Raw genomic sequence first — 12,356 nt, 5'->3', positions numbered from 1 at the left:
CAGAAACAACAATGTCCGCCGCCATATTGGCACAAAAAGAGAAAAATAAATTCGTGTAGATGCGATGAACGCGTAATATTTAACTCGTGAATATATAGATATAGTTTGAAGAAATACTAATGGATATCTGGTAGGGGGGAGATGACAAACCCATAAAACCCCTTTACCTACGCCTATGTCATTAAGCAAATACCGACAATCAAAGTTCTGCTCAAATGAAAAAAATTTAATCACCTGATAGCATGACACTACCTTACTAAATATGCCTTGCCTGAGTCTTTTATTATTTATGCTGTACATTAAAAAACGTTACCAAGTGATGTTAAAAAAATGTGTTTTTTTTTAATTTTCAATTATCTTTACATTTAATGTCAATTTAATTAAATAATACCAATAATCTGATTTTCTTCACAAACAATTTCAGATGCCCTCAAACCAGAATTATATTCATTCAATACCGACAAAATGGGCAATTTATTTGATGTAATCATATGTCACATATAGTTTCCTTCAATCATTATGAGCAATTAAAAAAATTGTATAATTTGCTCAGTGAAATGAGTGGAAAAAGAGGTCGAAAAAAAAAGAGTAACTCCACATCATCAACAACCCACACAGCACTGAAGAACAATCATCATCATCGGAAATTGTGTATCTATGTTCAGCTGCTTGTCATTGATGTTGTTTCCACGTACATTGTTTTCCTAGCAGTTGGCTCTTGTATTCATCATCAAAAGGACATCATTTACATACAACGGCAAACGAACTTGGATGAGTTTACGATGACGTGAAAAATAATGGAAAATACTTTTAAAGGTAAGGGGGCATAAAGAGGTTTTATTCAAGGTATGTGATTTATTGAAACCCGCTTTTTGCTAAGGCCTTTCTTAACGCGATTATGAATCCATTATTGGTCAATGGCATGTCCCATGGGTGTTTAAAACCGGTCACACTATAAGTGCAACAGCGAAATTGACTCTTACACAAGGGAACAATGGTTTTGTTGATTAAAAACTGAATATAGTTTTTAAGGTTATTTGGGATGCTGAATCCAAATCTGCACTTGTTTTTTTTTCTATCAGCTCGATTTTTCGAGCTATACCGTTATGTTCAAAAAGAAGGCACTTTGGCTACACGCAAAGAAAAAAAAAAAAAAACGTTTGGAAAACGTGTACCGGAAACGTTTTTCTTTTGTTAGAGTTTTTTGAATTGCTTCGAAAATTTTAAACTTTTATCACCAAAAAAAATTCGTTTGTTACAAAATTTTTATTATTTCAATAACAAAAAGTTATTTTTTAAACAACAACACGTTTCGTTTATATCAAACATTGTTCTTTTCTGACTTTAGGTCTTTAATAAGACACATTTAACAGTTCAACATTTAATATACTACAATGTAATGTTGGACATTTTTTTCGGAATCTTCCGAACATATCTGGAATATATTAAAAAAAAAAAAAAACAAAAAAAAACTTTGGTCGAAGTAGGGATCGAACCCACGACCCTTGGCATGCAAGTCGGACGTAGCAACCACTGCTCCACGGTGCCAAACTAAATGTTTGTTTCTGTTAAATAAACTTTGTTTATTCGGTTCGTGGGCGCCGCAAGCTATGCTATATAAATATAACTTATATGGATATTTATCTATTGATGACCATAACAGGTACATAGCTCAGTGGTTAGTGTGTTGGCTTACAAAGAGCATTGGTCCGCGGTTCGATTCTCCGTCCAGGCGAAAGGTAAAAAAATTTTAAAAATTTATAAAATCGTATAATTTCTTCTACATTGTTGGTATTACAGGAAAAGGTGTTAAGTACTAAAAAACCTCGTGGATGTGAGAAAGATGTGAGGGAAAATGCAATTAGCGAGAAAACAATGTTTTTTTTTTTTATTTTTGAGTTTGTCTTTATGAAATTGTTTTTACATCCTGGAAAAGAATAAACGTTTATCACAAAAAATATATGCTTTTCTTCCAAATACACTTCCTTACAGCGAAAAGCAAATGAGAAACGAACTTTGTTTGTCTAAAATTTCGTTTGGGAGGAAAGAATTATTTTTTTGCGTGTACATACATTGTCCAGGCCGAATCTCTTGTACCCTCCACCATGGATTGCGTAGAAACTTCTACTAAAGGCTGTAATCTGAAATCGAATTACTTGGGTTGTGGTAACACTTGCCGATGCCAAGATATCTTAAAGCTTCTTAACATCGTCTTCTAAATTGTAAGTTAGTCCATATGTGGTATATGTTAGACAAACAAGGCAGATTAAATATCTTATTAATTCAGTTATTGACCTCTATGTACAGGGGAGTCTATAAATAATTACGTACCGATATTGACCGCTGTGTGCAGTTTTGTTAGAGGTCATTTACTTACACAACATTTCAAATGTGAACCTTATCCGATTAAAATTGCTCCTCCAAGAGGCTCTTAAAGCCAAATCTGGGGATCGGTTTACATGGGGTCTATATATAATTATGGAAGGATATATACCAATTTTTTCATGGTTGTTGGAAGCTTTATACTAAATGCACGTAACAAATTGTAATCGGATCGGAAGAAAATTTGCTTCTCTAGAAGGCTCCGCAAGCCAAATCTGAGATTCGGTTTATATGGGGGCCAAAGATGGCCTGTCGTAAACTGTAACGTATTTGACATACATTTACGACGTAGTTTACCATACGTCAAAAAAGTCGTAAACCTTCTGCAAATACTTAGTTTTTGACAATATAAGAATTTGTACAGTACACTTGTTTTAGAGCCGTACTTTTTTTTATTTCGTACTTTTACGAATTATAACAAGTAAGGAAGGTTTAGAATCGGGCGGGACCAACTATATTATACCCTGCATCACATTGTAAATCCACATTTTCGATACTATATCAAATCCGTCAAATGTGTATATGTATTTGGGACAAAAACCTTTATATATAGCACCCAATATAAAGATTTTTGTCCCAAATACATATATTTAAGTCTGACTCCACCTGAAAAAATTTTTTTATAATCTATAGACTTCAAATTAAAGTCGGCTAATGCCCTGGGATGGTACACTATGTTAGTAAAACTCAAGTATATACGGCCGTAAGTTCGGCCAGGCCGAAACTTATGTACCCTCCACCATGGATTGCGTAGAAACTTCTACTCAAAACTGTCATCCACAATCGAATTACTTGGGTTGCGGTAACACTTGCCGATGGCAAGGTATCTTAAAACTTCCTAACACCGTCTTCTAAATTGCAATGTAGTCCATACGTGGTATATATTAAACTAAAAAAGACCGATTAAATACGTATATAATTAAATTTGACAAATTTTTTACAGAAATAAAATTTTGTCAAAAGTTTCTATAGAAATAAAATTTTTACAAAATAAAATTTTTACAACATTTTCTATAGAAATAAAATTTTGACAAAATTTTCTATACAAATAAAATTTTGACAAAATTCTCAATAGAAATAAAATTTAAAAAAATAAAATTTTGACAAAATTTGCTATAGAAATAAAATTTTGACAAAATTTTCTATAGAAATAAAATTTTGACAAAATTTTCTATAGAAATAAAATTTTGACAAAATTTTCTATAGAAATAAAATTTTGACAAAATTTTTTCTAGAAATAAAATTTTGACAAAATTTTCTATAGAAATAAAATTTTGACAAAATTTTCTATAGAAATAAAATTTTGACAACATTTTCTATAGAAATAAAATTTGTACAAAATTTTCTATAGAAATAAAATTTTGGTAAATTATTTTTGGCTCGAGTGGCAACCATGATTATGAACCGATATGGACCAATTTTTGTGTGATTGGGGATCGGCTATATATAACTATAGACCGATATGGACCAATTTTGGCATGGTTAGTAGCGGCCATATACTAACGCCATGTTCCAAATTTCAACCGGATCGAATGAATTTAGCTTCTCAAAGAGGCTCCGGAGATCAAATCTGGGGATCAGTTTATATGGGTCTATATATAATTATGGACCGATGTGCACCAATTTGTGAATGTTTGTTAGAGACCATATACATACCCAATGTACCAGATTTCTGCCGGATCGGATGAATTTTGCTTCTCTTAGAGGCTCCGCAATCCGATTCTGGGGATCGGTTTTTATGGGGGCTATATATAATTATGGACCGATGTGGACCAATTTTTGAATGTTTGTTAGAGACCATATACCTACACCATGTACCAGATTTCTGCCGGATCGGATGAAATTTGCTTCTCTTTGAGGCTCCGCAAGCCGAATCTGAGGATCGGTTTATATGGGGGCTATATATAATTATGGACCGATGTAGACCAATTTTTGCATGGTTGTGAGAGACCATATACTATCACTATGTACCAAATTTCAGCCGGATCGGATAAAATTTGTTTCTCTTAGAGGCTCCGCAAGCCAAATCTGGGAATCGGTTTATATGGAGGCTATATATAATTATGGACCGATGTAGATCAATTTTTGGATGGTTGTGAGAGACCATGTACAAACACCATGTAACAAATTTCAACCGGATCGGATCAATTTTGCTCCTAGAAGAGGCTCTGCAAGCCAAATCTGAGCGTCGGTTTATATGGGGGATGTACGTAAAAGTGGACCGATATGGCCCATTTTCAATACCATCCGACCTACATCAATAACAACTACTTGTGCCAAGTTTCAAGTCGATGGCTTGTTTTGTTCGGAAGTTAGCGTGATTTCAACAGACGGATGGACGGACGGACGGACGGACATGCTTAGATCGACTCAGAATTTCACCTCGACCAACAATATATATACTTTATGGGGTCTTAGAGCAATATTTCGATGTGTTAATATACCCCCATCCTATGGTGGAGGGTATAAAAATAAAGCCGTCTAATGCTGTGGGGTGGAACAATGTTAGTAAAAAACGTGGCAAAACACTTAAATCCGAAGCAATTTTTAGGCAACTTCTCAAAAGTGTTTTTATGATTTATCGGTAGCTATGTATTAGAAGTTTAGGAAAATTTAAGTCATTCATACAAGTTTTCGACTTAGCAGTTGCAATTTTAGAAGGAAAATTTTGGTATATTGACAATTTTTGCCGAAATCGGAAAAACATCTATATGGGAACTATATCTAAATCTGAACCTATTTCAACCAAATTTGCAATGCATAGTTACAATGTCAATTTTACTCACTGTGCTGTGCATTTTCAATAAAATGTAGGACAATATACTATACTACTAAGTGTACTCCTTGTACAACATTTCTGGTAAATCGGGGTAAGACTCTGGCTTCTGGGGCCATATAAGTGAATATCGGGCGAAAGATATATATGGGAGCTATATCTAAATCTGAACTGATTTCTTACAAAATCAATAGGTGTTACCGCCAAATCTCAATCACAACTATAAAACATCGCTAGTGGTAACACACCCTAAAACTATTGAATTTTTATCAAATAATTATCGAATATATTATCGATTTTATTTATCGATTCTCTTTTGTACATCATTCTTATGTTACAGAAAATTATTCTTTTTCTCTAAGTTGGTTGCGCGTAGAATACGCTAAGTATTAATATATAAAATTTTAATTTGTCTATGGTTTTGATACCAAATAAGTAAGTTTATTAAAATTCGTGAACCATTACAAAATATAAATTAATGAATTTAATTTGTTATTAAAGGAATTTAAACATTTGGTTGTGTCAATAAAGATAGTCACGAAATAAATATTTCACTGAATTGAACCAATGTTTTTAAATCTAATCAGGCCATAGCGAACCTACTTTTTTGGGAACAATTTTAAATTCTTATTTGCTGAAAGTGAAGGATTAAAGAGCAAACTGTTGCAGCTGGAAACCAAATCTGTAATTAATCCTCTCCATATATATCCCGAGCAACTGACCATCAACGTGGATTACATAACCTCTACAGCATCGACCCCACATCAACTTTGATCGCAGTCTCTGCCACACGTAAGTACGCCTTAACCATGTCTCCTACGATAAACCAAAATCTGCCACAAGACCAAGTCGACTCGCCACCTCCTGTTTGCCAATTTTGCCACGAACATATTAACGAAAAAACCATATTCTGCGGCAAATGTCGCCAACCATACCATGAGCATTGCGCTAATTCAATAACCCCTCAAGAAAGTCCTTGGGTATGTCCTCTGTGTTCCAGTAAGAAACAACGTTCTCGAAATTCAAGCATCTCATCCATTTCTTCTTCCACGTCACTTACATCTAAACAGAAGCTTGAGCTAAAAAAGCTAGAAGAAGAAAGACAACTGAAAGAGAAGCGTGACAGAGAATACTTGGAAAGGAAATATAGCATTCTCCAACAAATAGACGAAGAAACCACAAACAATTTCCAAGAAATTTTGCAAGAAAATATCCCAGACCAAAATAACACCCCCATAGCCGAAAATACAACAATGCAAGAACCAATTAACGATCTTCCGAACATAATCTCAAACACTTCTATCATTCCTCACACTTCAAATTTTAACCCAGTAACTTCAGCTGCCGTTCACCAATCTCTACTAAACCAAGATAATACACATAATAGCTCTCATCCGTTTCAATTTATACCAAATACAACATCAATGCAATCTACAGCGAACATAAATTTAAACACCAACCCACAGCCCCTCGATGGCACCAATAATCAGTCATTCATAAATTCCGAACAGGCCCGTGGTTTCCAAGAATATATTCAACAACAACAGCCTCGACGACGGAATTTAACGCAAGAGCAACTTTATGCACGCCAAACTGTTCCAAAAGAACTACCGATATTTTCAGGAAACCCGGAGGAATGGCCTCTATTCAGCTCTACATTCGATTGGTCAACAGCTGTGTGTGGCCTCACCAATGCAGAAAATTTAATCAGACTACAGCGTTCATTATGTGGCAGTGCTCTGGAGTCTGTGGAAAAAATTCTAATTCACCCAACATGTGTACCGCACGCCATATCTACTCTAAAAGTATTGTTCGGGCAACCAGAGAAAATTGTATTCTCTCTTAAAAATAAAATTAAATCGTTGCCACAAGTTAATCCCAATAAAATGGAAACCATCACCAATTTCGCCGTGCATGTAAAAGGTTTACTATCTACCATCGAAGCCTGCGGGCTTACGGATGAAATAAATAACACCACTCTAATGCACGAACTTGTGTCAAAGCTACCACCTTATTACCAACTACATTGGGGAACTCAGAAATTATATCTCCAACAAAACAATGTAAAAGCAAATTTGGTCGAGTTCTCAAATTGGATTTTTGATCTTGGTTTGTCGGCCAGTACAGTAAATAATGAAAGCAATGTAAGTTCTGACATTTCTTCTAATCGAAAACAACGGAATGTGCATATTCACTCCCACACCAAAACAAACAAAAAGAAATGCATAATTTGCAGCGAAGAATGTCAGAATGTTCCAAACTGTAAAAAGTTTTTGTCAGCTGATCGCAAAGAGCGATGGAATATGGTGAATGTTTTTGCACTATGTAGGCATTGTTTACGAAAACACTCTGGTAGTTGTTATAACAAAGAAAAGGTATGCAATGTAGACAGATGTCAATTCAAACATCATTATTTGCTACATGGATCCAAAACAAATACAGGTAACACCGTTCAATTGGCTCAGAATAGAGAGAATAAAAACAATAGCAGTGAAAGAGAGCAAGAGAACGCAATCGAAGAGAATTTGCAAACACACAACAACCACCGACAAAATATTCTCTTCAAAGTTGTACCCATAACTATCTATGGAGACAACAACAACAATATTTCAACGTTTGCATTCTTGGATGATGGCTCGTCCATTTCTCTCATCGACGAGGGGATTTTGAATCAACTGGGTTTGAAGGGGGAACCAGAGCAGTTATGTTTGAAATGGACATCAAATGTAAAACGAATGGAGAACAATTCCCAACGTTTAAATATACGTGTGAGAGGTGGGAACTCCAAAGAGTTTGTGTTAGAAGTTCGTTCTGTAAAAGAATTATTACTGCCGAAACAATCTCTTGATTATAAGACAATCTCTAGCAGATTTTCTCATCTTAAAGGGATCCCAGTTGAAAGTTATAACAATGCAGTTCCAAAGGTTTTAATTGGGCTGGACAATATAAATGTTTTGACGTCAAGCAAATCAAAAGGAGGGAAAAGCAATGAACCCATTGGTATAAAGACAAAGTTGGGATGGACTATTTATGGGCCTTGTGAAAATGTAAGAGCGCAGCACTACAACTTTCACATGTGTGACTGTAGCGAGAGAGATAATAAATTACACGAAATGGTTAAAGATTTTTATAGGATCGAAAATATTGGTGTATCTTGCTCAAAGATCCCATCGAACAAAAACGATGAGCGAGCTCTGCAGCTTTTAGAAAAATACACGACACAAAGAGAAGACGGCCATTATGAAACATGTCTGTTATGGCAATATGACAATATAAAATTGCCTAGCAATTACGATATGGCCTTGAAACGTCTAGTTTGCCTTGAGAGGAAGCTTTTGGCTGATAAAGTTCTTCATTCTACTTTTCAAGATATTATTTCTGACTACATAAACAAAGGATTTATTAGCAAAATTGAAAATTCAGAATCGTGTGGAAACGTATGGTATCTTCCGATTTTCCCAGTGTTTAACAAAAACAAACCTGGGAAATGTAGAATCGTTTGGGATGCGGCTGCAAAATATAATGGAATTTCTTTAAATACAATGCTGTACAAAGGACCAGATTTTTTATCATCTTTACCAGCCATCTTATTTAAATTTCGTGAAAAATCTGTTGCATTATGTGGCGATGTAGAGCAGATGTTTCACCAAGTTTATATTAGGAATGAAGATAGACAGGTCCAACGTTTTTTGTGGCGAAATTGTAACGTAGAAAAGGAACCTGATATTTATGTAATGAACGTAATGATATTCGGTGCGTCATGTGCACCCTGCATATCACAGTACGTGAAAAATAAAAACGCTTCCAAATTTATTAACAAGCTTCCTGAGGCCTCCTCTGCCGTAATAGAAAATCATTATGTGGACGATTTCCTTTATTCTACTGATACCGTCGATCAAGCCGTTCAGATCGCAAAGCAGGTACAATATATTCAAAGACAAGCAGGCTTCAATCTTCGAAACTGGACTTCAAACAAATCAGATGTAATTTCATGCCTAGGAAATTCTTCAGAAAGTGACAAACCACTAGACATAGGTCCAGATGAACAAACAGAGAAAGTCTTAGGAATATTTTGGAATCCAAAGAATGACTTTTTCATATTTAAGATATCACCTCACATACGAAATAACGAAGTCATCCAGGGGAATAAACCGGCCACAAAACGTCAAATTTTAAAAATTCTAATGACGATTTTTGACCCTCTAGGCCTTATAGGAAATTTCCTTATGTACTTAAAAATATTACTCCAAGAGATTTGGAGAAGCGGTGTGAGTTGGGATGAACCCATAAAAGATGACCAATTGGTAAAATGGAGAAAATGGCTCCAATATCTTCCAGACTTAGAAACCATTAAAATTCCAAGATGTTACCTAAAATCACTTGGTAACTATAATAACACTAACCTGCAACTTCATACATTCGTCGACGCGAGTGAGAATGGATACGCAGCAGTTGCCTATTTGCGCATTGAGTTCAATAACCAAATAATTTGCTCCATAGTGGGTTCGAAAACCCGAGTAGCTCCTTTGCGAATGAACTCAATACCACGACTCGAGTTAATGGCGGCACTAATAGGTTGCAGATTAGCAAAATTTGTTATTGAAAATCACTCAATTCCAATAATGAAAAAATATTTTTGGTCGGACTCAAAGACGGTTATCAGCTGGTTAAACTACAATAAAAAAAGTACCACCAATTTGTAGCTTTACGTGTAGGTGAAATACTTGAATCATCTGATCTACATGAATGGTTTTGGATTCCGGGTAAACTCAATGTAGCGGATGAAGCCACTAAATGGGCCAAACGACCTGACCTTACTGAGCAAAGTCGTTGGTTTAATGGACCACCATTTTTATTAAAATCTGAATGTGAATGGCCAAAGAGCGAATTTATTCCAGAACCTACGGCTATGGAAACGAATCAAGTTGTTCTCAAACATGAAGAAAATACATCATTTATCGATATAAAACGCTTCTCAAAGTGGACCAGAGCTGTAAGGTGTGTAGCCTACGTCATAAGATTTATACTCATTCTTAAAACAAAGAGAAAAGATTATGGTGAATTCACATCTGCTGAATTGGAACGAGCTGAAATGGTTTTATATCGTCAAGCACAAAATGAATTTTACTCTGAGGAAATATATGCTTTAAAGTCCAACATGACATTGCCAAAATCAAGCCCTCTTTATAAAGCAACACCAAAACTCGAGGATAACATACTTAGAGTGGACGGACGAATAGAAAATGCACTCGTGTCGGCAAATACAAAAAATCCAATTATATTGCCCAAAAATAGCTATGTCACTTATTTACTTATTCTCCACTACCACAGTAAATATCACCATGGCAACAATGAAACCGTTGTCAATGAAATCAGACAGCAGTGGTATATTCCGAAATTAAGAACTGTGGTGAAAAAATTATCGAAACTATGCCAACACTGCAAAATTAAAACAACAAAACCATCGTATCCACAAATGGCTAAGCTCCCAACAGCACGACTAGCTTCTTTCTCTCGCCCATTCACATACACCGGAGTAGATTACTTCGGCCCCTTAATGATATCCGTTGGTCGGCATCAAGAGAAACGCTACGGAGCTCTCTTCACGTGCTTAACTCTTAGAGCTGTCCATATCGAAGTAGTAAATACACTTAATACGTCTTCGTGTCTGCTAGCCATTCGGAATTTTATATGCAGACGTGGTACACCTAAGGAGTTCTACAGCGACAATGGTACGAATTTCGTGAGTGCAGAGAAAGAGCTTCGAGAGGCAATAAAAGAGGTGAATAAAGACGAGCTTGTACGTAATTTCACCACCTCCGTAACCAAGTGGAATTTCATCCCCCCTTCATCACCACATATGGGTGGCGCATGGGAGAGAATGGTGAGATCGGTAAAGAACATTTTGTACAAGATTGCCCCTACAAAAACACCATCAGAAGAAACACTACGAGGAATGTTAGCAGAGGTAGAGAATATTGTAAATTCCCGTCCCCTCACATACGTTCCTCTAGACACAGAAAATGAAGAAGCTCTTACACCAAACCACTTGTTGCTTGGCTCGTCGAATGGGATGAAACCTTTAGCTATGTACGATGATAGTGGTCATACATTAAAACAGAATTGGTTGATGTCACAACAGTTTGCCGATAATTTCTGGAGAAAATGGGTAAAGGAGTATTTACCAAATTTAACACGACGATCGAAGTGGCACGAAAAGGCTAAACCTATAGAAGTCGGCGACTTGGTCGTTGTAGTCGATCCATCTAATCCACGAAACGTGTGGCCGAGGGGCAAGGTAATTGAGACTATGCTAGCGAAGGATGGTCAAGTGCGTAAAGCAAAAGTTTTAACATCTGGTGGACTATTAGTTCGACCTGCAGTGAAGTTGGCGATTTTAGATGTGGCTCACAATTAGGAGTATGAATGCGAAAACTTCTTTTCATACTGCGCGGGGGTGTTACCGCCAAATCTCAATCACAACTATAAAACATCGCTAGTGGTAACACACCCTAAAACTATTGAATTTTTATCAAATAATTATCGAATATATTATCGATTTTATTTATCGATTCTCTTTTGTACATCATTCTTATGTTACAGAAAATTATTCTTTTTCTCTAAAAAGTTGGTTGCGCGTAGAATACGCTAAGTATTAATATATAAAATTTTAATTTGTCTATGGTTTTGATACCAAATAAGTAAGTTTATTAAAATTCGTGAACCATTACAAAATATAAATTAATGAATTTAATTTGTTATTAAAGGAATTTAAACATTTGGTTGTGTCAATAAAGATAGTCACGAAATAAATATTTCACTGAATTGAACCAATGTTTTTAAATCTAATCAGGCCATAGCGAACCTACTTTTTTGGGAACAATAGGGTTCTATTCTAACTCATAACAGAAACTTGTGCTAAATTTGAAGTCGGTTGGACTGAGACTGCGACCTGGACTTTGATTACTAAAATGTGTTCACAGTAGAGGTGTGCACGTGACACGAAATTGTCGTGACTCACGCGTGAGTCGTCCTACCAAACAATATCGTGCTTGAGTAAGATTTTTCCGTCGTGAGTGTGCGTGAGCAAACTATTACTCTCGCGTACTTCTCTAGTTCACAGACAGACGGACGAACAGACGGACATGGATATATCGACTCAGGAACCGATCCTGAGCAATATTGCCAAAGATACCAT

The 12,356-nt window shown here is 35.8% G+C and overlaps 1 protein-coding gene across 1 annotated transcript; it reads left to right on the top strand.

Moving 5' to 3' along the window:
- The first annotated feature begins 5,967 nt into the window (after positions 1 to 5,967).
- On the top strand, positions 5,968 to 11,576 carry LOC142225207 (uncharacterized). Its single transcript, XM_075294983.1, has 2 exons — positions 5,968 to 9,733; positions 9,862 to 11,576. The coding sequence occupies exons 1-2, from the start codon at positions 5,968 to 5,970 to the stop codon at positions 11,574 to 11,576; spliced, it is 5,481 nt and encodes a 1,826-aa protein (XP_075151098.1).
- The last annotated feature ends 780 nt before the right edge of the window (positions 11,577 to 12,356 follow it).

The sequence above is a fragment of the Haematobia irritans genome, chromosome 2, assembly GCF_050003625.1.
Source record: "Haematobia irritans isolate KBUSLIRL chromosome 2, ASM5000362v1, whole genome shotgun sequence".
NCBI classification, from domain to species: Eukaryota; Metazoa; Arthropoda; class Insecta; order Diptera; family Muscidae; genus Haematobia; species Haematobia irritans.
The sequence above is the reverse complement of the archived record's forward strand: the minus strand, read 5'-3'. Positions and strand labels throughout refer to the sequence as shown.